Consider the following 25,633-nt stretch of genomic DNA (forward strand, 5'->3'; position numbering starts at 1 on the left):
GGTGGCTGTTGGGCCTCCGAGGTGGGCGCCTGGGCGCCGCTCCCACCGCTGGGTCCCTGACCCGGCTGCCAGGCGTTCAGGCTCAGCCACGCGTTTCCGCGTTTTCCAGAACGGCGGGGTACCCTGCCGCTCTCGCTGTGCCGCCGCTTTTGCAGGGCTGGGGACGCGGCAGCAGCCCGCGAGACCCTTCCTCGCGCTGGAGGGGACAGCGGCGCGACCCCGGCGCCCCGCCCGCCCGGGGACCACGGCGAGGGGCCGCCGCCGCCGCCCCCGGGCCCAGCGGCCCCGGCCCTGCCCGCCCCGCGCCGCCCCCGGAGGCCGTGGCCGCCCCCGCGGGAGGAGGGCGGGGCGCGCAGCGCCAGGCGAGCAGCTGGCGGCGGCAGCGGCCGCGGGGGGACAGATGGGGTGAGAGACAGCGCGCGGCCGGCTGTCAGCGCGGCCGCAGCCCCGCCGCGGAGGGAGCCCCTCCTCCCCGCGGGTGTGCGCCGCTCCGCCGGGCCGGCGGGAGCCATGGCGTCCAGCGAGGAGGACGGAGGCGGCAACGGCGCGGTGGAGGAGAAGGAGAATGGCAAGAAGAGGCGGCTGGGCGCCCTGGCAACGGCCTGGCTCATCTTCTACAACGTCGCCATGACGGCGGGGTAAGCGGGCGCGGGCGCGGGCACGGACACGCCGCGGCAGCGCGGGGCGGCGGCGCGGGAGCCGCCAGCGCGGGAGCCGCCAGCGCGGGAGCCGCCAGCGGCGGGGCTAGCCCTTGCCTGCCCGTAGCCCTTGCCTGCCCGTAGCCCTTGCCTGCCCGTAGCCCTTGCCTGCCCGGCATTGCCTAATACGGTGCAGCGCTGCCAGCCGCCGGCGCGTCACGGCGGGCCCGCCGCGGAGGTTAAGTATAGCCGGCCCAGGAATGCCGGGCAGGGGTGCCGTGCAGGCCGCGTCCCCCGGCACAGCCTCCGCCCCTCCGCCGCCGCCCGCCCCCGGGCCGCCCCCGCCCCGCCGCAGCCCGCCGCACCGCTCCGCGACGGGGGGAGCTGCCGGCCTGCCGCGGGGCGGCGGAAGCGCTCCGGGGCGCCGCCGGGGGGGTCGGGGCGCCGAGGGCGGTGGCCGGGCTGCCCCGGGCGGCGGTTCCCGCCTGCGGCTGCCCCCGCGGGGGGCCGTGGCTCCGGGCCCGCGCCCCGCGTTACCCCGCGCCCCGCTGCGCCCTGAGCGCCGGCCGTGGGCCCGCAGAGCCGGGGCAGGCGGCTGCGGAGCGCAGCGCGGGCCTCGGCCCAGCGGGCGTTTAGTGATGAGCGGGGGCGAGCGCCGTGGTAAGCCAGGGGGTCGTTGGCCCTGTGCGGCCTGCTGTCCCGCTCCGCTGCGCGGAAGGGGGGTGTATGACGGGGCATAAGGGCACTCAGGTTTGCGGTGGTAGTGCTTCAAGCACATATTTTCACTTCTCGAAAATTTGTCCTGTTCGCTAGATCTTTGGGGAGAAAACCCCAAACCTATCTAATTATCACATGCTTGAAGGAGAACCAAGAATGAACACTTTTATATCTCCTAGGCTGTCATTCATCCTGAGAACAATCTTACCTTAGTTACCAGTGGGTGAACTCTCTGCCCTTTGAATCCCGTAGAGCAAAACTAATATGCTGTAGTTGATGCAGGAGTTCAAGCACTGATGCAGACAGGCAGGAGTCCGATCGTAATAGCTTTCTTCTCACTAGCATCAGTGAACCTTGCACACATGCTCGTCTGTTCATATATATTGCAGCACCTTTTGAAAAGTGCTTTTACTCAATATAATCTTTTTCTAGCTGGCAAGTTAATGTTGCTTCATTGAATTCCCAGCCTCGTGCTCCATGTGTGAATTTGCTAATGAACACTGACTCTTGCCACTGACTTTTATACGCCTGTAGAAGATTATCGAACCATGTTAGTTTTGACCTTAGGTGCTGATTCAGTATCTCCCACTTCCCTCTCTCCCATCTGTCATTAATATCAAAAGGGATTAAGACATGCAAAATTGCATATTTTAAGTGGAAACAGAGAAGAGATAGGAACAAAATCTTCTAATCTGTTTCATATACAATTTAAGAGGAAAATAAAAATTTATAATAGAGCAATACTTAACAGGCGCACTACACAGCGTAAATAAGTAGCAAGAACGGTATGTTTGTCCACATAGTGCAATATAGCAAAATGTTTCTGGAGTTTTAACAAACTAATACATAATTGCTTGTTAACAACCATTCTAATAAAAAAGTGCAGCTTATCTTTTTTTTCTAACAAAGGTTTAAGGGACTAAAGTGACAGATCAGTACCCAATCTTACTGAAAGTCCCAACTGGAAACGCTACTTCTATTACTGAAAGTTTTTTCCATTTCCTGGTGATTTGCAATATTCAAAGTACAGGCGCCTTCCTGAGATCCAGAGTCAAAGCCACTAACAACTAAATAAATCAGTCTACAGAAACTCACGTCCAAATGAAAATTTATTTAAGAAAAACTTACTTGCAGTCTTTGCTTCTGAATGTAGTGCAAGATTACCTCTCTCTGCAACCCTTTTGTTACAGAATGAGGTGCAGAAAATGCCTCGTTAGATTAGATGTATTATGACTTCTCAGTGTAGGGCTAGGACAGAGCTGTTGCTGTGGTATTGCCAGCTGGATCTAAACTCCCTGTCACCTTCCTCTTGTCAAACACTTCACTAATTTCACTAACTCTTCATTTCCACAGTGGTGGGAGACAGCATCAAATGAATGCGCTTTGGATTTAAAATCCATTATAAAATCTAAGTAACACTTGTGGGGGCAAATTTTGGAGCTCTGGCAGATCGGATTCATGGGCTTAAAGCAGAAGGGATCAAGGAGGGGAATCATTCCTACCATGTGGGGAAGCCTAACTCTATGTGAGTTTGAAATGCCAAGTGACTGCGTAGCAGTAGCTACCATATGTAAGAGTTGTTAAGGTGCTGATACCAAAGAACATGCCATCCGAGGTGAACAGAGAGCTGTCACGACCTATGTGACTCATGCTGTTACAGCGTAATGTGTGTGACCAAAGACCAGTATTTCCCGGTAGCCCATTCCCAATGTTAGCCAATACCTTATGCTTAGGGAAGAGAATATAAGAACAGGAGATGTGTTAAATGTTTATACAAGTATTTCTCTGAAGGTTTATATGCTCTCTGATTCTTCCCCTAAGTATTTCTCAGACCCATTCCTTAGCCAGAGCTCATGTTGCCATACAGCATACTTGCTGTGGCTTTATGTAGAATGAAAGTACTCAGTAATTGTTCCCAATGTCATCAGACAAGAAGTTAAGCTAAAGTCACTGTTATTTTTGTATTTTTATTTTTAACTCTCAAAATAGCCATCCATAGTTCTGGTTATGCCTGTAGGTCTATATTGAAGAATTTTTGTACCTCCTTAGTCTTTGTGGTTTAAAACCCGAAGTTTCAAACATCTTGCTAGCATCATGTTTGTGAGAATGTGTTATAGCCTTGCATTAAGGATGGAATATGTAGTACGCTATTTGAAAACCTTAATTATATAAACATGGATTAATTATATTGAAGGATGCCTTGCATTATTGTACTGGCTTTGGGCTGTGTGGTGGGGAGCAACCCACGATAGTTTAGAAGTTTGGGGTTTTTTTAGTCTCAATTTCCATTTGAGATATCAATTTAAGTTTTATATCAAGTTCCAGTCTGATTAAAAGATACTATTACGTTCTTTCTTTTACATTGTAAGGGTTATCCGTTGGTATCATTGTTCAGTTTCCTTAAAAAGATATTAAAGAATTATCCAACACCATCAAACGTGCTAGATAAATAAACCTGCACAGAGCACCCATCTTTCAGCACTTTGGAGTCTGATTTTCAAGGATAATTTCTCAACACTTTTAAAAACTGCATCATAATAACTTCAGTTGGACTATCACAAACAGAAGCATTCCGATCACTGGTCATATCTGAAAGTCATGAATTGAGGGGGCCATGAAAAATGTTAAAATGATGTGCATAGGTTCTGGTCTGTTACTTATACAAACTTGCAACCCAAAACAGTGGCTTCATTGCCGAGTTCATCATGTGTTTTCAAATGACAGTAACTGACAGTAAAAAATGCTTGAGAATTTAATAGTAAAATGATATAGTCACTGCTAGTGAAAAGTCTGATGGATCCACGGTTTTGGGGAGTCCCCTGAATTCAGGTCAGTCCTCTGAAGGTAAACAAGTAATTCTCTATCCCTTTCCAAGTAAAAAGATCAAAGAGTGTAATGTTTATATAACATCATATACAATTTATGTCTAAAGATATTTTTAATAATCTCCTAAGAACACTGACAAGTGAAGAAGCAAAGATATTCTGTGGAGAAAATATTCTACTAAATTATTTACCATGGATGGATATTTTTAGATTTTTAATTTGAAATGTATCCATTCTCTTTCTTTTGTAGGTGGCTGGTATTAGGTATTGCCATGGTGCGGTTTTATATACAGAAAGGAACACATAGAGGCTTATTCAGAAGCGTTCAAAAGACGCTTAAATTTTTCCAGACATTTGCTTTGCTTGAGGTAAATTTTAAACATTAGTTTGCTTTACTGGATGCTACATATTGTAGTCAAAACACATTATTAACCTGAATTTAATATAAAAATATTATATTAGTACTTAAAGTCCTATTAACTTTCTTTAATGAAGGTTTTCTGGGGGGCAAGGTGGTTTGTGGAAACAAATGGGCACATTTTTTCAAACTTAATTCTAAGATTTCTTTAAATCAAATACTGCCTGGGAACTGCTTCAATTTGAGAGTCTTTAACTCAAAAGGTAAAATCTCTGAAGGCATTCCAGCCAGCAGATCAATCCTCTAGCATAGTAGATATCTTGTCTCCATCTCAAGAGATGATAGCTTCCCCCTTACACATTATTCTTCTGTGCCTTTCCTGGTTCTGCTTATTTCCAGACTGAACTCACATGCCCCATGTAATCTGTTACAACAGTGCACAACTGTGCAAGAGGTGCAAAGTATTCTTTAAATAATAAAACTTTTGCCAGCTATGCACTAGTGGTCTCAGTTTATGGTACATCTATGGAATGAAACTGTTGGATGTATTGAGCACTCAGTTCTTTCCCAGGCACAACATAGAGTGCCTATCTACATTTTAACTTTTTTTCTCAATCTGCCTACAACATCTGTAGTTCACTAATTTCATGTGGCCAGCTGTGTATCGGCTTTTATGCTATTAAACTTTCACAGTAAGTAATACTACTCAAATATGTCAAAATAATGAAAAGCACTCTATTTGCTAAACATGACTGACCAGAAAACACAATACTTCTGAAGCTTTGTAGTTGTCATTGACAAAATTATCATTAATTTTGTAGTAATGTTATCAAGCCATAATGACTACAGAACATTTTAAAATTGCCATGCATTTAGCATCACTTACCTGACTCCCTCCCCACTGTCCTGTAAAATTCTTCTTTGAATAAGATAATGGAAGGGAAGCTTACTAGTTGAAAAAATAAATGCTTTGTAAGTATCTATATATGTAATACATACAGCTAATTAGGAAAATAATTTTTTTCCATGTGTTTGCACAGATCAGATACCGAGCCCATCACAGTGTTGGTTGCCAGGGCTCTGACGTGTATTTCTTTTAAAGGCTGTTAGTTGGAGATGAAAGAACAGTTCTTCAGAATTAAGCCTAGGTTTATATAAATATCAAAAGGCCATGTTTATAGTGTAGATAGTAACATACTGTACATCAGTAACCTCTAACTTATTTTTATTTACAGGTAGTCCACTGTGCAGTTGGTGAGTTCTTTGTTTTAGTTTCTCCTGTAACTAATTAAAACATAAATTGTGGAACAGAAATAACATGTTTCTCTTTTTAAGGAATAGTTCGCACATCTGTGCTTGTGACTGGGGTCCAAGTGAGTTCAAGAATCTTCATGGTGTGGTTCATTGCACATAGCATAAAACAGGTATGTGCTTGAGCAAGTCATGTTTTGATTGTTTTTAAGGAGAAGCTATTCATCCAGTTCTCATTTCACAAGGAAGACCAATTTAAAGATCAATGGCATTCCTACAGAGAATACTTACATACTTCAGCGTGATTTTGGAACTTAGGGTTACAGGATGGAATTTATGTGCTTCTACCTAGGAGACTGAGTCTGGGTCTTAGCTGTAAATCAGCATCGTCTTGGGCATCGTGCCAGCGTGGTCTGCTTAAGCGAGGTCAATGACTACTGCTATTATTTACCAGCAAGTCTGCAACAGTGTTACCAGTTCCCCTTCAAAAACTTAAATCAGCACTTACTGAATTAATCTAAATGAAAATATGTCTTAAACTGAGTTTACCTGGATAAACATGGTTGTGATTTTGCAATTTATTTTAGGAAACTTTTCAGTATTTTAATGTTATGGTAATAGTAACATCTGATGACATTCATACTGCATTTTTTTCATTAAAAATATACCAAGTCATCCAGCATGCCACAGTGACACAGTCCTGAATGAAAGACGATAGTTTATTTGCCTGGCTGTAGGTGGTTATTGTAAGTGTAGTGATTCGTTAGCAGAATGAGAAAAGCTTACTAGCTTACAGCTAGTAGATAGGGCATTCAGTTCTGTTTCTGAAGGTCTGCTTTCTGTGAAGGGCATGTGAGAATTAAGTGATGGATTTTGAGCCTGTGCTCCTGAATTTCTTTAAACTGAAAAAGCTGAGCCATTAAACTGTCTCACCAGCAGATGGCACATGCCTCTCTGCTGAGGGGGCGTCATGGTACCTGCCTCAGTTGTCAAATCCCTTTGTTTCAGTTTGCAGAGGACTTGTTTTCTACACTTTCTCATCTTTTCCTTTACTGTTGCTTTTCTTAACATGAAATAGGCTTTTCATAGTTTTGTTTGTTGGTTTTGTGGCTGGTTGGTGGTTTGGTGGGGGTTTTTTGTAAGCTAAGTGTTTTTTTTCTTAAGGGAAAATGTCTCAAAGAGTAACAATTTTTTTATATTGAATGTTTACGTGAATTATGGAATGTAGTGCTCCATTTTGCCATTTTGCTGTTACCTGCAGTGGATTAAATCTTTAGCATATCCACTCATTTCATTTGTTTTTTCTATCTTCAGTACAGTAGGTCAAGCTGTGTCCAAGAAAAAATATATCTGAGTGTATGTCTGATTGTATTTCATGCTGTTACTGCTTAGCAGGCATGAATGTTCAGGGTCACTTTAGGTGGTGAGAGGCATGTTAGTGATAATAGCCAGACCCAGATGTCTCTACTGGGCTGGAGATTTGCAAGGCAACAGATAGGAATTCTCTGCATACTTATTTAAAGCTCTTCTGCTTGGATTTAGCAGTGTGACATGAATCCAAGTCTGGGTTATCAATGTTTGTCTCTCATCACGTGAGGCTAAGAGCAGCCTAATTCTGTCTTTACCTTTGCTTATTTGTTTGGATGTCTTTGCATTTCAGTTGTTGCTATTCATTTGTGAGTTTGGCAGTATTTTTATTATCTCCTTTTCTTTTGTGATGTTGGTGACATTCTTTCATTAAAAGTGCTCCTTCTTTGACACATTGAGGGTGCGATTTTATGAGATGATGAGCACTTATAATTCTTGACTTTTGACAGAGTTGTGGATTTTCAGCATCTTGACATGTATTAAGCTTTGTCACTGTGTTGCATTTTATTTTAAAAAATCGATTCCCTTTTTTTAAATTTTAACAAAACTTGTGTTACTTTATTTTATTTCACAGACATCCCTGGAGCTTTTCAGCCTTCAGGCATGGAAGTGTATTACAAAATTCCTCCTCTTTTAAAGAAAAGAAAATTACTTGCGTGTAATTCTTCTTCTCAGAAGGTAGTGTTTGTAATAGATCCCCAGGTGCCTTCTTTGTATTTGGGGACTTCTGTTTATTTGTTCACCTAGAGTGAAAAAGAACCAATGTTTTGAAACACCAGAGGGATGTGTTACCTACCGATGAGGCAGTTTAATGACTCAGAACTTAAATCTTAAACAGGATTGTTGAGTGACTTTACCCAAAGCTCCTGATCTACCAACTGGTCTTCATTTAGTGATCCATCTGTGTTCCAGCTCCTTAACTATCTTACAGCTCCCTGAAGTCTCCCAGATTTGATCTTCTGTGACCAGGTTCTAGTTAGTAGATTATACTGAGCAATTCCTTTAGTCTAAAGTTTCATGGAAGCATGCATTATAATGATGAGGAAGAAGCAAGATAAAAAGTAAGAGAAAGTCTAGGAGACAGAGTACTGAAATGCAGAACAGGTAAAAACTGATTTTGAAAGGAGCGTGTCTTCTGTGGTGGTGTTTTCTTTTTGCTGTTTTGAGGAGTAAGAAAATAAACAAGTAAATCAACCACAGATAAAAAGAGGGAGACAGCACAGTGAAAACGCAGGTAGAGAATAAAGAGGAGGAATAAACTTAATTATAGGGGTTTATATTTTGATATTTGCATAATGCATAAAGATTGCCCAGTTTTCAAAATGTCTGTGTGTTAGTAAATACATATGATAAAGAACTGTACATGGTAATGATATCAGCATATCACTTCTATGCCAAAATTTTCTTACAAGATGTTAGTTCTGTTCCATATATCTTAAACAGAAGTCTGTTGCAGTTTGCACAGAAAAGAAGCTTAAGGATGAAAAAAGTGTTGGTTCTTTATACTTCTGCAGATCCAGAATGAGGAGAGCGTTATTCTTTTTCTGGTCGTATGGACTGTGACAGAGATTACTCGATATTCCTTCTACACATTCAACCTGCTCAACCATTTGCCATACTTCATTAAATGGGCCAGGTGGAGATGTCTTGTACTTCAGTTTCTCATGGTTCTGTGCATGTTAGTTTCACGCATGCTGAGCTAACACACAGGAGAGCAGATGTTTGAGCTTCGGTTATGTGTCAGCAGAGTGCAAAGTCAGTTGCTTTCTGTGCTTGGGATCATTGTTAGTTGGTTTAAAATGTTAAAAATATTTTATCTGAGATTTTGGGGTGTGATTTGTTCTTTGCTTTCTGTGTCTCATGTTTGAACTCTGCTTTCACTTTAACTTTTTTTGCTTTATCTTTGGAGTCATCTTTTAACTTACAGTATGACTCCTTAAGATGCTTTTGAATACAGAGCCCAAAATTAAGCACTTGTGTCTTTGTGGATTTCAGGTCTTTGAAAATGTGGGAGGAGTTGTCACTCAGTCTGTATGCATATAATTACTTTATGAGAAGTTCTGCTTTATCAGAGCTTTTGTAAGGTTATATCCATGCAGTGAAGCTAAGTATTAACTTAGTTTAGCTCACATAAAAAGTGTATTCCGTATCAAAACTGCTCTGATTTTGAAACATTCAAAGTTGGCCACTAGATCACATGTATTACAGAGACTGCATATTTATCAGGAGACTTAACAGGAAGAGTAGTATTATCTGTAGTCATGATTTGAAAAATATGTATGAGACAGACACTGTCAGAAGGAAAATATATAACCTACTTGCAGAGCAGGCAACTCTTATTTAAAAGAGTGTGTTTGTTTTCCTTTGTTTTATAGTTAATGCAGTTCTGATGCTTCTAATGCACTTTTTTGATATGTCTGGTATTTATGTCCACTCTGATAATACACTGTCTTTTTGCTAATATCTAGGGTGGTAGGCTTGGTTATGTTTAAGCACTAAATGGCAAACTTAAAAATAATCAGGTCTGGTTTTGTTAATAATTTTTTAATGTAGGCTTCAGAAAGAGAAATGCATTCAGAAAGTACTACATTGCAGATAAACTTTTTGCCATCAAATCAGTGTGTCTTGGATGACAGAATTTTTGTCTCCTTATCATAGACGATAGGGAAAACTGACATTGTCACAGCAGAGATATATGATGAAGTATACTATAAACAAAACATTTGAAAATGTATTATCTTTTCATAGTGTCCAAAATATTCCATCAAGATTTATAGATAATCAAACAGCACAACTGGGTGTAAATTCAGTTTTGCAAGGGAGCTGGAAATTTCTCATCTTGAGCTTATAATTGTAAAACATTCGTCGTCCATTGTTAATAGGTATGCTCTAAATTTTAGTTCAGAATTTTTACTTTTGTTTTTTTTCACTGTATAGAGACAAACCGTGTGCAGGTCATGGCATCGGTTCCTTCTTATACCTCCCCTAATCTGTTCTCTGACCGATGAGTCCTTTAAGCCCATTTCCTCCTAGGAGGGTTTCATGTTTGGTCACTGCTGTTTTGGATCTCATCTCTTTTGGTCATGGAATGCACACTGTACCTTTCTGTCTGTGTGACCGCTGTCATTGCTGTTCCCTGCATGAAGTCGAGAGCTGTTCCTTAGGAGAAACCACATTTTCATGGTGTACACTATGTGTAAGGACAACACAAACCCTATTGATTATGTTTTTCATTTTGTCACCGCCTGTGTGGCCTATAACATTCAATCCACATTTTCTTTAAACTGAACGCCTTCACCTTTTATTTGAACGCCTTCTTCCCATTTTAGAATAGATCTGATAGGTTTCTAGCATACTATGGTTCTAGCGTAGATGGTTTTCCATCTCCATTAGTGGTAAATAGTATTATTTGGATTCCTCATGTGGCAGCGGGTAAAACAGGCTTCTGATGTTTCTCAGCATTTTCATGTAAAGAAATTACAATACACAGGGTTGACCCAGTATGCATACACTGTGACAAAGTTATGTAGGGTCATCTGAATTTGGGATCCAGTTTGAATCCTGTCAGTGACAACAGGAGCAAGAGCAGTAAATTTAAAAGAAGTCATTACTGGAGACTACAGATTTCTGGTTTTTTTACTTATTAGTATTAGAAAGACATATAAACATTCTAATACTTAACTGTTTTTAACTAAAAGGGCCGAGGAATGCATTCTCTGTAAACCTAAGCAACGCTATCCAAAGTAACTGAAACTGATACTCTGTGCCATGTCAGGATGTGGTCCTTGATTTTGGTGCAGGAACTACTGTAATACTTTTCTGTGCCACTAATAATAGCAAGAGGAAATTTTAAATTCGTGGGGTGTTTCTCACAAGGGTTTGTTGTTTTTTTTAATGCAGATACAACTTTTTTATCATTTTGTATCCTGTTGGAGTTGCAGGTGAACTGCTAACCATATATGCTGCTTTACCCTATGTGAAGAAAACAGGAATGTTTTCACTGAGACTTCCCAACAAATATAATGTCTCCTTTGACTACTATTACTTCCTTATTATTGTCATGTTCTCCTATGTGCCATGTAAGTATTATTTAACAGTAGTAACACTAAAAACATAACAATCAATTAACAGCACTGCCGGAAACACTGCCTGTAGTTAAATTTGCTGGACATTTTCTGCTATAAAAACCTGTTTTCTGCTGACCCCAGCTTTGCTGTGTTTTAATTGGTTAGACTGAAATTTTCCATCCTGTTATCTGCCACAGAACGTGAGCTGTCTTAAGTAAAATTTCAGTGAAAATGATAAAAACATTTCTAAGACTCGGACAAATTAAAAATCTTTTTGCTTAACACATAGAAATGTCTGTAACTGTGTTGCTGAGAATTTCTAATGCCTCTGCCACTTTGAATCATTGACTTTAAAATTGTCCTGCAAGTTGTGCCAGAGGTTTGCCTTGTTTTTATTGCCATTAATATCCATTCCCTGGTTTAATCCAGTTGTCTTTGTACTTCTGGATACCAGAAGCCACAGATCAATTGGCTAACTAGAGCTAAGATTAGAGAGGCCCTCTCTCTTTCACTTCCAGTGTGATTTCCACTGGTACTTAAGCAGTGTAGCAAGGAGAAAGCAACCTGATTCAGATATAGCACCATGAATGGGGCTAGACCAAACTACGCAAATAGAATATTTTAGATAGTCTGGACAATGAAGCTAGAAACAAGACAAGAGATTAGGGAGAGGCATTGAAAAGCAGGAAAATTGAAGTTTAAAAGGTTTGTGATGTGCATCCATAAAAGGAGTTTGTTTAAGAAGTTGACCTTATACTGTGATTTTTTTTGCCGCAAGAAACCGTGAAGGCAAATGAGAGAGATTAATATCAGTAAAAATTTCCTAAGCTATTGTAACTTACTAACAGTTTTACAATTGTTTATATAACTTAATGCTTCAGGAAGAAATTTGGTTTTCTGTCCACTAAATATAAGGATCAAATCTTATCAGCTGGACAGTAATGGAACAGATCACAGAGGGCCAGGAGAGGGGGAGCTTCTCCCTTCAGACTTGAACAAGTAGAGTAAATTTGTATCCTTCTCAAAGTCTTAATTCAAACATGCTTACCTTAGCACAGCTTTGAATACTTCAGGCACTGTCAGAAAGTGGTAAGTCCTGTTTATACATAGAGAGTGTTGGAGGGAAGTTCCTTGAACACAAGGTGTATATTCAGGGGGCCTTGTCTGATGTTTGAGTAATTACTGTTTTGTAGTTGACTGCAGTGTTCATGACTTGCTATTATTTACCTTAACCAACTGCAGCACTGTGTGCCATAATTTTTCTCAGTTCATCATTCTGCAAAATTGTATTTTTCCATTATGCGATCTGTTGAATTTTTTGATCTAACTTGCTTTCTTTTATGCTTTGATCAAGTATTTCCACAACTCTACTTCCACATGCTGCGACAGAGAAGAAGGGTGCTTCATGGAGAAGTGATTGTGGAAAAGGACGATTGAATCAAGCCGTGTAACTATGGTGCTTTTAATGGAAGAAAAGAGGGTAAAAAACCAAAGCTTCCTGTGATTTTTCTGAGTCCAAGTTTTAAAACATGGAACAAGAATAAACTGCTGTGCATAAAATAGCATGGACTGTATTATTTTTACAATTAATATATCTTCAGACTTACCTTTTCATCCTTAGTTTTACCTTGATTTTTAATTATTCATTTCTTCAGACAAATTATTTTCTTATTTTCATTAGTTTAACAAATAGCTGTAAGAATTGGAGTAGTTGACTACTGTGCTTTCTGTTCTCAAAGTTCTGTTATGACCTGTAGTCATCATCAAGAACTGAAGGAGAGCTGATAAGTTGTAATGAAAGTGAGTCTTCCGGAAAACAGAGCATAAATTAAGTATTGATGTTTTTCATAGACTAGGTGACTTAAATGTCATTTAAGCTTTATATTAAATAATACTTTTCCAGTTATAAGTACTGTTAGCATGTTGTTCAACATTCTTTGAATTACAGGATCACACTGTAGAATTTCGGAAGGACTTTTGAAAGGAGCTCTGTGTATTTTCATTTGTAATTTTAAAGGTCTGTAGAATAATAGATATAATATTAACTGGTTAAAAGTTTGTGCTGAGGAGTAGACTTGATGTGTGCCTACCTTTCTCTGGTCAGTGGCTGGAATGGGGCTTGTTTGCAGAGGAAGACTGTCAGCATGTTTCCTATTCTACACTTATATATGCATAAAAATTATGGTATTGCATTTAGAAACTGTAGCTATAGTGAGATATTTAACTTCTTATAAATAGCTAAGTGGGATAAAATAATATTCGAAATAGTGTCTTAAAATATAAGTTGTGCTTTGAATCATCCCCTTGTGCAATTTTAATTGCTCCCTGCCCATTAATTGTTTATGCTGTGTTGACCTAATTCTGTTTAATGTCTTCAATAATCTGCAAGAGGGATCTACAGTAGATTAATAAAATTTACACATGATATTACGCTATATGATACCCGAGTGGGAGAGGTCCAACAGATTAGATGCAGCCTAAGAGATTCAGAGAAAAGGTAATGCATTTGAGGAAACTTGGATACTTGTGGAGAGAGAAGATAGAAATGTAGTGATGTAGTAAGAAGCCTCCACAATGTAGGCAACGAAGTTGCTTCTGGCATCACTGATGTCAAAAGAAGAGTATATATGCAAAAGAGCTGCATCAGGCAGCTGGAAATCAAAATACTTATGATTGCTGAGGTCATTTCTGAAGCGTGGTCTTGTATTTTGGGTACTTCAGGGGTGAGGAATTGAGTCAATCTTCTGAAAAGTCAGAGAACAGTAACAGAATCAGTTGAAGTGAGAAGGAAGTCAGAAAGACTGAGTTGTTAAGTATGTGTAATTGTTTGTTATATGATAAATAAATGTAAAGGAAGAAGCTTTCTAAGTATGAAGGTGTAAATACAACTGTTTATATACTTTGAAATAAGGTAAATATCCAATGAATATCAGGAGAAGTATCCTACCAATGAGATAAGTTAGGTCATGGATGACAAAGCAGTGCGGATCAATGCATACAATTGCTTGGAAGGTTTTAAGTTAGATGTAATGCAATAGTGGAAAATAATCTTCCTTTGGCAAGAGTTTGAACTACATACTTGAATAGGCAGTTTCCATTTTTAGCTTTGATGATTCTATGATAATACAGCTTTTTTTACAATTGTAGATACACCTTTTTCTGCTGTATCTGGTAATTTGATGAAAAACCAAGGATTTACTACATCCCTAACTTTCAAATTCCATTTTGTGCCTTAAATTTGTGATATTTATGCATGTCTTCATTACCTGTAAATTAGTTTTCTTATAAATGACAGGTGCATAGTGGACTTGAAATAGAATAGTTATATTTCTTACAATTTTAAAAAGTGTAATCTTTGTATTTTTTAGAACAAATTTCACGCAAGGTGCTATCATTTATTACTTCTGGTTTATATGCAGCTAATATTATTAAAAGTTTAAAATATAGATTAAATTTACAACACTGCATCACAAAATAGTTGTGTTACACATGTTCAGACTAGTAGCTGTATTTGTGCAAAGTTCTTAAGAGTACTGTTCTATAAACTTCACTTGCTTTTTGATCCATGAGGAACATCATGGCACTTTTTAGAAATATTTCTCAGTTAGCAAGCAGAAGAGTGTGATGAAATACGAGTAACTAAGATTAGATTAAATTCCATGTCTCTTTTTTTACTGTCAGGGCAGCTCACTGAAGACCATAGCTATCGATTCATTGAAAATGCATTGGATACTTTAAGGATGTGATTTTTAAATCCTTGATCCGATGAGTGTATCCCACAAATGCTATTCCTGTAATAAAAGGAATACCTGGACTATAATACTGTATTATATTTGTTTTCATTGTGGCCTAAGGATATTATCATATGTCAATCAAGGAGCTATTTATATATCCTTTTGTACATGTGACAAGAAAAAAATACAGCACTGTTTGCTGAAACCTTGGCTTTGCACTTTCATAAAGCAACAGTGCACAAGGTAACGATACAATTTTAAAAGTGATTTACAGCTAGAGAAGAGTCTTGCTAGATGATAAATGAATAAAAATAAAGCTAAAAATCATTACAGTATTGCTTCAGTGTTTCATAGGCCAGAGAGACTGCCATGTAGATTAGTTTACATGGCATGTACTATAAAAAAAAAACAAGCAATGTGTTCTTTTCTTCCTCATCTTTGATTAAAGCTTTTCACTGAAGCCTCAATGTATAACTTTTGCTTTAGTATCTTCTCAAAGATCGTGAAAATTGCAGGTAGAGTCCTCTTACCGTTGACTTTAGATGGGCCAGGATTTTATCCTAGGTAGCTTACTTAAACTTCAATATAACATCATGAAACATTTAATTAGTTTGTTAAGTGGACATAAAAGGTTAAGTATGATTTTCTTATGGTGCTCTCTTTCCAACCTCTTTTTGACACCTGTCTTTTTGTCTTCCTCTCTGCAATATTCCTGGTTTTCTAAAGCATTGAAATCCTCCTGCTTATGAAAGATTAGGAATATATTCAGGCATCAGTGTCTTTAATGTTTTGATGTAGTCTTCAACAAATTATTCATAGAAGGTGTTTTCTTACTTGTGCTATATATGCCTTCTGGAATGGATTAATATAGAGTATGACCTTATAAAGCTTTTTAATGTCAGTACATAGGAATAAGCATTTGGAAGGAGATTCCTATTCATCAGGTGACATTTCCTACTATTGATAGTAACATAAATACACTATCCTTTTCATAAACTCCAGCTGAAAGCAGTTGGATTTCTTGAGGTTCCCCCTAACACTCACAGGCAGTTCCCACTGGGAAAGGCTGTTCTGGGACTGATGGGGTGAATCACCTGGTTTCACAGCTCTGCCCAGCATGTGGAGGCCAGACCCTGGCCTCAGGGCATGGGCAGTACAAAGGAATATGACACTGAGAAATTGCATCTTCCACATTAGCTGCCAAGAGGGTCACTGAGGCCATTGTGAACAGTAGTTGATGGGCTTCATTTCTCTCACCTCTCACTGTGCAGGATGTGAGAAGAGAGGGGAGCTCAACGTGCTCTCACACCTTCTGCCTAAGGAGCTCATGAGATCAGCTGGGAGGATCTCTATGCACAAAAGGTGTGTTAAAGAAAGGACTTTTCTGCTCCATTCAGCTATCTTAGTATCTATAAGCGTGCATTTCTTGAAATACTGGTAAGCCGAGATAGCTATGCCACACTGCTCTCGATAGTACAGTTCAAAATTAACAGCCTTGGAGAAATGGTACAGTGTGCTGCTTCTGATTCCCATTGAACATAACATTTAGTCGGGGTCACGTTAGTTAATGGAGAGATGTCAATTGACTAGTTAACAGGGAGGTGCGTGGAGACCTTTTCTGTGACCAGAGGGAACCTACCTCTTCTCAACAAAGAAATACGTGCATTTTAAATCTAGGTCTAGCTACTGCTCTGCCTGTGGTACTTGCAGTCTTCACAGTAGTTTTAGTGGGTATTTGGATATTTATATGATTAATAAACAACCTAGAATGAAAACAAGTTACAACCATTACAATAAATTATAATTTAAGGTAGTTGCTACATTAACAGTTTTTGTGAATTCAGCTCTTAATTAATCTGCCTTAGGAAAAAAAAGGAAGGAACGTTAATGCAAATAAGTGTTCTGCACTAGGCAGGAGTGCTTCATAAATCAAAATTTTCAGGCAGGCAAACTGGCTGCAGTTGTTTATATAGGGTTGGTTAAATGTGTTTTTGAACAAAAAGGTTGAAAGCTTTTCTGATAATTAAATTTTATTTCATAATGTATATTTTAAAATGTGCTCAGAGATACTGTATTATTTATTACCAGTTTACAATTTCAATTCATGCTGAACATACACTTTTTATAGATGATTAACTGTAGCCCATTAAAATGTTTTATTTTAATGTCTGTTACAATGTTTAAGAAACAAACACCTCATGTTTCTGCAAAGCTCTGTGTTCTCTTGCTCAAGTGAGTTGCAGTACTGTTAGTGCCTATGAAGCTTTGCAAGGCTGTTAAAGCAGCAGGTTTATATTGGCCAAGGATAGCTCCTTAAACTTGCTTTCATGATGGCACGCCTTAACAGTGGTTGCATTCTTGGTTCAGTGTCTGGTACTGTACACCGCTGATGCTGTTCCAGGGGTCTTGAGTGCCTTCAGTAGGACTGAAGGCTTCACAGATGTCAACAAGTGATTCATCCTTACCAGATTGAGAAGACCTGTCTTGTGAACTCTTAGATTACAAAACTAACTAAATCTGACAAGTAAAATTAAGGCTGTACCAAGACAAACCGTGGAGAACTTGGATGTTGGGTAACTCTAACCCTCTCGTAGGAACTTGCTGTCAAGTTCAGGCCCAAAACTGGCAGTGGCTTTCGAGTTCTAAAATGTACAATACTTTCTGTGTCATGTCATATCAGCTGAAACATGGCGTCGTTTTGTTCACAGCTCTCTTTCTTCTCTGCTCAGTCTTGAATGTATTTTATGTCTGTTTAGTTGATGGCTTTGTAAAAGTGTAAGTACAGAAATATTTATCTAAGTATATCATGTATAGAATTGTACTTCAGGATTCTTAATAATGTAAATGCACCACAGCTGCTCATTATTGTTATTTTTTCTGAAATGCATTATCATTAGCGGTTTACACAGACAGGAAAACAACACAATATGATACTTTTAGTAACTTATTTATTTGCAAAGATTGTAAGATTTATTGAGCTATAAATTCAGATATTTGTTTTAGAGACTGTTAATACTGTAGCACTGTAGAAATTCATGATCAATTAAAAGACATTCTAAACTTTGTTCTATTTGACTTCTTTTTTTTTAAGCATGTAGAAGTCAGTTCCTACGAATCTTCAGCACATTACACCAGGCTGGTATCTGTGTACAAATACTATACTTTTTATCAGGAGTTATTTCACAAATTAATCTTGACATCCCCTGTAACATACTTACTATTACCCAGCCTTCCTTTTTATATTTTTTGAAATATATTCCATTTAAAAAAGGGGTAGGTTTGAGTAATAATACTGGTTTATCAAGCAAGACGGGAAAAATACAGGGCAATAAAGAGAATGTATAACATCTGTCAACTTGTATGAGGACAATTGTGTTACAGTGGTCCTGAAACAGGTATTACAAAAGTGGATATTTCAGTGTTTTGGATCAGAACTGTTCTGTGGCATTAACCTTTAAGGGGGGTAGAGGCAGTGAACATCCTCTGGCTGTCCTTTGCTAAGTGACTAACAATGACATTGCATCTATGAGGATTTTGTTGCCATGACAGTAGGATAAAGCAGTACGTGAGCATTCACACCTACTTCTTTTGAATTAGGAATCAAGTGGTTGTAACCCCAAGGAGCTTAACTGAGTACAAAGGCTAAATCCTGTTAGTCAGATGCATTGTAATGGAAACGTAGATCTCTCAATCTGAAAGTCACAGAAGTGGTCTTCTGATCTATATTTACAGGACAGGATTTACTTGTCCTGGCCCTCTACCAAGGTTAAACCAGTCAGATTTCTAAAGAAGCTAGTGGAAGAATATCCAGTGATCTCAACAGGACTGTGATTGGACTTCGACATTTATGTATTCTGTTCTGTATAAATCCGGATTTACCAGGGAAAGAGTAAACTGTAGCCTCCCTGTCAGCACTGCCTGGGAGAGAGCACAGGCTTGTTGCGCGCTATGCTGTTGTGTGGTGGCTCATCTGCCTCCTGGCTGCACCTGCAGCCAGCTCTGCTCCCTGTGAAATGTGCCAAAGGACCGGGAAATCTCCAGCATTACACTGCTATTGCATTATACTAATCTTAATTCAGCAGAGTCATAGAAACTCCCTTCACATATCTGCAGAAGTATCTTTTATTTCTGAAATTAATCTAGGCCCAATGACACATCTCATTAAAAATAGGCAGGGTAGATCAGCCCTCACAGCTGCTTGGACATTCCTGGCTTGGAATGCTGCTGTCACTGAGCAACTTCGATTTTCATATGTTGTGCTTTAGCGGTCTGTGCTTATACCAGTCTCATAAAATGACACTCAGCCTGCCCTTAAGTGGTTGTTCCAGATCCAGTAAAACAAAATGCAAATGATGAGCAAGAAAAGATTCAGATGAGTGTACTGCTTCACATGCCAGGCACTCTGCTTCACTCGGAAGAGAATCCTGGGTGTTCAGTCAAATTTGCATGCCTCTTAATTTATCAGGTATAAAGTTGCATTGTATAATAGAATAGACCTTTAAGTCATGAAACAAATTTCAGTACTGAGGACAGGAAATTACATTTTATAGTGTAAATTAAGTCTGGGAAGACCATTAAGATTGAGATTCACTTGGTGACAAAACAGAGACAGAACTGTGGATCTTGCAGCCAACTGGAGGCAAGTATTTAGCATTGCTCCTGTTTTCTTTCAAAATGAGGTGATATTACTGAGAATAAAAATCTGTAGTTCTTGCCAGAAGGAGTCATCTCTGACTGGGGCTCGATTGATTTAACTTTCCAGTCTCTACATCATGTCCAGCAAACTCTTAACAGAAGGTTCTGCCTCTCAAAAATAATAATAATAAAAAAAAACTGGAAAAAAATCTTCTTAGAGGTTCCTAAATAGAAAATTTATCTAAGAGTTCATGAGATACAAACACTTTCGACCATTTTCATACTCTTAAGGAGAAATAATTTAAATCTTATAATTTATTTATTTATTTATTTTGTTATCTGTGCTTACTACAATAATACAGTGCTTGAAAAGGAGATGGAAATCTAGGGAACAATGCCCAGATACTAAATATGCTGGTATTGAATCTTTAAAAGGATTATAATATCTTAGGGTTAAAAGGAAGAAAGCCGAGGTACAAACTAATTTTCTTAGAAGGAAAGAGTACTCAAATCTCCGGTCTGCCTGTTCAGCTTTGTTTGATCCATAGGCAGTGTCTGCTGTTGTCTTGTTGTCTATTATGTTATAAATTTCACTGTGTTCACACTTGATACAGAAGATTTTTTAAAAAAAATCAACAGACATAAGTAGTTCTGATAGAAATGTGTTACTGTGATGTGCAACTCAGGTCAGGAAAAAAAAAAAAGAGGGCATGGTTTCTGTTTCTTAAACTTTTTAAATGGAAAGAATGTCTTATCTTAAAAGCCGTATTTGACAGTGTTGCCATGATACTTTTAATGTGCCATGAAACCAAAATTAAGCTACTTTTAAGATTATCATTTTCCCACAATTTTTTTTTTTGCTGTATGGGAATGAGAGTATGGTCTAAATTATTTTCTCACTTGACTCAGAACCCTGCTACTTTACGGGTCAGCAGTAGTCCACAGCTGGAAGAACACTGCATCGTGATATTCTTAAATTGGTGCAATGGCTACATTCTTTAGAAATAACTTTATTCCCCCAGTAACTGCAGGATGAAGATGAAATACTCAAGACTAGTATTTTTTATGAATGTGATTGCGTCCTGAATAATGCCTGTTACGTGTGAACAGGTTTTGGGGTTTTGTTTGTCTGTCTTTTCTACCAGCATAGTTACAAACTGATTACATCATTACCTTCTGAATATGAAGCCAGTGAGCTGTTGTGGTTGGCATATTTGTGAGTTCCTTGAGTTTATGGCAGGTTTGTAGTCCACTTTCCTGATCATTAGCTTCAACTCTTGGCTTGCAGATGTTTGTGGGAAAGATACAATTATTTCAACTTCTGTCTGAAGTAAGCATTATACTTCAGGATGTCTTTCTCAATGCATTCAATATTTAAGCATGATTCCCGTTTTGTTTTGCTTCCTTCTGATCTGTGCAGCCTACTGACAGGGAACAATCATAAAATCTCTTGTAAATAACATCAAGTTTTTGTTAGTTCTCGTTTCGCTCCCCTGGCTCCTTTGAACCCTTGCCACAGTCCTTGAGCTGTTAAACAGCACTAAGTTGGAAATAACTCAATCACCTTCCTCTGGTGTGTAAAGTATTAGGGGACAGAGTGTGCAAAAGACAGAAAGCCAGCAGACAGCAACGGAGCTAAGTTTTGTGTTAGGTGAAGAGTGGGTGGCTTTAGCCATGTGTTGAGGGTAGTATGTAGGATATATGTTTAGGGAACTGAAAAGGAGACACTGCGTTTCTGAGTCAGTCACTCCGGGATGGCTGCTGTGCTTGTGACTGGAACAAGCTTGCTATTTAGCCCTTGGTATTGAGAAGACACATGAGACGTGCTTCACTGATGAGTGGTACCATTTATATATCTGCTCTTGTTTTTCATCTCTGGGCACACTATGTGCCTGCAATTGCAGTTTACAGGCGCTGCTTTCTACATGTTAAAGGAATTAACACCTTCCTCCAGCGTTTTAATGTAGTTTAATTCTGAGATGTCAAGAACTTCTTGGAAGAAATAATGCCTTAGACTAATCTGATTCCATCTTGAGAGCATGAATGTTTCAAGCAGCAGAAGTAAATCTGTTCAGAGTTTTGGGTGCCCATCTTTCTGATGTCATCTTTTCCAGCATAGCCTGCCTCTTCTAATTAATTCTGCACTATGAAATCTCATTACACAAAATAAAATATGTATGACAGGGAAATTCGAGGTATGCAGGTGGGCCAGCATGCTTAAAATACAGGACCTGTCCTTCCTTACTGCAATATTTTATGGCAGTTGTGGGAGGTATGTCAGACCAACCGTTCTGAGGAACAGCAAAACTGTTGGTCACTGACAGTGGCGTTAAAGTTTCCTGACTGTGAAACAGTTTTGAGGGGAATCTGCTCAGGGATGTGTTTTTTGTAAGTGCTTTTTTGCTTGCTGAGAAGTCAGTCACAAGCTTTTTTTCCCAAGGTATGCTGGGGTGGTATCTTTGCTTTAAGATGACTGCATGTAACTCACTTTGGAGGTGATGCTTAAACCTTCAAGGTGCCTTGTGCTACTGCTAAGATTTCTACCTTTCAGGGGCTTTAACCTTTCTGTTATTCAGTTATAGATCCATTACAGGCCCATAGCATCCCTTCAGTGATGATCTTTCTTCATTGTATTTCTTATCTCTCTGAGAGGCTGTGACTGTTGTACTTATTATGTACTTAAGAGGTAATATTATGTAGTCTTTCCTCTGGTTGAGAAAGGGTATTACCCTTGTCTTGGTGATGGTAAGCACGGAGGGTTTTTGATTGAGGAATGCTTAGTTTAAAAGCTGAGATCTACAATGAAGCCTGGAAATCTTAAATTGGAGGAAGGGATTAAATTACTTCATTATTTACTAGAAACTCTGAGGCCTGTAACAGGTGCATATTGAATGAGATAATTAGGCATGCTTTAAAGTCCGTTGCAGTTAAGCTATTATTTCAGTATTTCTCTCTCAGAAACCACAAGTAGAGAATTACTGCCTTCATGATGATAGTGATTGCGCTCGGAGCACTACCCAGGCTAACCACTATCATTTCCCATTGCAACTCCTCTTCCATGGGAAGCTGAGAAATAATTACCGTGTAAGTATGCTGAGCTCTAAATAGCTGTTATTCTTTAGGTATACTATTTACCAAGAGGTTTCATTTGCAAATACCTCTTGAGATGGTGCACGGGAAGGATGTGAAAATTTAGAAAAGCCTTTAAGAGATGAGGCTCTAAATGTCCCAGCTGGGTAGGTTTGCAGTTCACAGTACCTTTGGAGATGTAGATCATGGGACCAGATCCTCTGCTGCTGTGCCTCAGTGGGATTATGCTGATTTACACAAATTTGAAGGCTTGACTCTTAAAAGAGCTTTTCTAAGAGGAACAGTTCAAATTTCAAATACGTAGCCCATGGGAAATGGTGATATTTTTCTTTTTTTATTTGGACAAAAGCTAGAAATACCAGCATTCCTTTCAGAACAAGAACCGTAGAAAAACAAAGCTGGAAAGAGTAAGGGATTTTGTTCTGAACCAGTTCTAGATTAAACCCTTTTCTGAATATTCTGATACTGTGAAAATGCAATTTCCTGTCACAAAATGCATTGTATTCCTAAGAAATTCCTGGCTAGCTCAACCTCCAGGTCCTGAGACTGAGGATGGGGGTAGAGAGAGCAGGGTGGAAGAAGGTGAATGAAAAGCCATCTTGCCTGCTCCAGCTATGAAGGGCCGGCGGAGGCTTCTGTGCCGACAGCTGCTGGATGGGACTGCAGCCCTGGCAGAATGGGGTCAGTAGGTGGAGAGACAGCCGGCTGCCAGGGGCAGGCTTTAGAGATACCAGCTGAAAGAAGCTGTGGAAGGAGCAATACAGAGCAAAGCCTGCCAAGCCAGGGAAGCAGGGAATGGCCATAGGGAGCAATGGACAGAAAGGAACAGTCCTCGGTTGCTTAATGCATGGTCGTTAAATCTAGCAGAAAGATTTCCTGGGTCTTCTACTCTGCAAAAAAAAAAGGAGGTAATGTTCCTGGAGGAGAAGTGGGTCAAGAATTCATTAATCTCAGACTTGAGAAAAATATTCTCATTCAATGAGATTCCACTGTATTAGTTTTACCCCACTGTGTCACACCAGGTAATCTTTTATCCTGAATTAATCTGTTTCTTTCCAACATAACCAATGGGATGGGAACATCTTCTGACATGTCATGGCATCTACTTTCTTCCCTGGTGCCTTTGACTTGGAACTTGGAGGACAGTGGCGGGAACTTGAACTGGGAACCAGCTGACGACTCCTCCTGTGGGCAGCCCTGCCGTGTTTGTACTGCATACCTCCAAAGGAGTGCTGGTTGGTCCTGCGCATCAGGAGGGTAACCCTGATTTGCCTTAGTTCTGTAGTGAGAAAATTCCCTAGGGTCTGTCTGAAATGCCTATACAGCCACTTCCCTGAAGTCTTTGGAAATGCCTGAAGTAGTCAGAGTTTTGCTAGCAATCCAGCAGGTTGAGATCCATGTCTGCTGAGGAATTGGCTTCAGACCTGGGTAGCATCCAACCCCCTTCTGATATGGGGGGCAGGTCTTCAAAGGAAACCCAGCCACTGCTGTGAATCTGGACTCTTCCAGTGGTTCATTGCTTTCAGTCTGTAGGTATAGATGGAGTTAAAATAATCCTTATTCTAACAGTTCAGTCATCTCATTTTTTTACCACTATGCCCTCTGGGAAGTGTGCCTGGCTGAAAGAACCATATTTTGTTCTCAAAAGCTTAGAAAGAGGCTTAATGTTGTGACAGACAAGAAACTGGCTGAGAAAACAAAGGATGAAGTGACAGCAAGAACTGTTTAGAGAGTAGGAATGTGGGATTTAACAACAGTACACAGTAAAAACAAGCTAGTTCCAAAGTATAAATGCTGATCTTGCATATGTGAGGTAAAGTGAGAAGGTTTCCATGTTTCCCAGATTTTTCTGGGACACTTGAAGTGGACCAGATGGTCATTTGGTTGGAATTAGTGTAGTGCCATGAAAGTTAAGCTGCTGGTTTATATAAAGTGGTATGTGGCCTTTTATGTGTATAAAGCACGTAAAGTGTATTTCTCTTTTCTGTATTGCTTTAGGCTTTCTAAACTACCTCTCTCTACATCATTTTTTTGAAAGCTGTAAGAAATTCAGCTACTCTCTCATTTCATTTTACTAGGCCTTACTTGGTTTAAGGCTATGGTGAAGACAATTTTTCCTCTCTGTTATGTGTGAGTCCCTTCTGACACTGAGAACGTTATATTGTCTTCACAAAGGATTGATGCTGTTTATTGGACATAAAACTAAAGGGGGCACTAAAAAGAATGATAATAATACAGTATCTGCAGACAAATAGCTTTTCTGACACGAAACAACAAAATGAGTTATTGCCATGTCAATTAATGCTTTTAAAATTCTTTGCACAGTATCTATTTCAGAATATTGAAATGCAGAGGTAATTTGGGCTAAAAGAAGATATGATTCACAGTCAAGATGTAAGCTGTGACTTGACAAAGGGTTTAATAGCTGCCTCAGGCAGATCAGAACGTGTGATAATGAGAATCTAGGAGAAAAACACATAATGGAACTGAACTTCAGAGTTTGCCAGGGTAAGTGGTGTCAGTGACTAGCTGGTAATGCTTCTTCTACAAGGCAAAGAGGCAGAAGTGGTCACTCTTGACAGCAGTGACTGCTGTAAGCTTTGAGCTAGTTACAAAGTACTCATTTTTTAAGGAAATACGTGCATTCACATACAGTCATATTCATATATATGTATATACACCCATATATAAATATAAGATTATTTTTGTGAAGTACAGTTCAGTGAAATCCATTTCAGTGTGACAGAGAAGTAGCTTCATGATAAAGCCTTCACCAATTTACTGCGCTCTGTTGTCTGCTCATGTCCCCTGCCAAGTCCTTTCTGGGAAGCTGTAAAAAGAAAATTATTTGCTGGCTTAGGGTTGGACTTGACTCTGTTCCCTTCATTGCTACTGTACTTTTCTCTGCAGGGGATCATTTTACATTTGCTTAATTGCATAGACAGCTCAT

The 25,633-nt window shown here is 39.6% G+C and overlaps 1 protein-coding gene across 3 annotated transcripts; it reads left to right on the forward strand.

Annotated features, from left to right (window-relative positions):
- The first annotated feature begins 376 nt into the window (after nucleotides 1-376).
- On the forward strand, nucleotides 377-18,023 carry HACD1 (3-hydroxyacyl-CoA dehydratase 1). 3 transcript variants are annotated; one of them, XM_080386345.1, is made up of 8 exons: nucleotides 377-638; nucleotides 4,431-4,548; nucleotides 5,774-5,792; nucleotides 5,874-5,962; nucleotides 8,672-8,793; nucleotides 11,058-11,236; nucleotides 12,579-12,704; nucleotides 16,230-18,023. In XM_080386345.1, the coding sequence occupies exons 1-7, from the start codon at nucleotides 511-513 to the stop codon at nucleotides 12,659-12,661; spliced, it is 738 nt and encodes a 245-aa protein (XP_080242471.1). In that variant the 5' UTR covers nucleotides 377-510; the 3' UTR covers nucleotides 12,662-12,704; nucleotides 16,230-18,023. The 3 variants fall into 3 exon arrangements, with proteins under 3 accessions (XP_080242471.1, XP_080242470.1, XP_080242472.1); XM_080386344.1 differs by having other exon boundaries at nucleotides 12,579-18,023; XM_080386346.1 differs by having other exon boundaries at nucleotides 5,880-5,962; nucleotides 12,579-18,023.
- Nucleotides 18,024-25,633: the final 7,610 nt, after the last annotated feature.

This window comes from Falco punctatus (assembly GCF_963210335.1).
Source record: "Falco punctatus genome assembly, chromosome: 4".
In the NCBI taxonomy this organism is placed as follows: Eukaryota; Metazoa; Chordata; class Aves; order Falconiformes; family Falconidae; genus Falco; species Falco punctatus.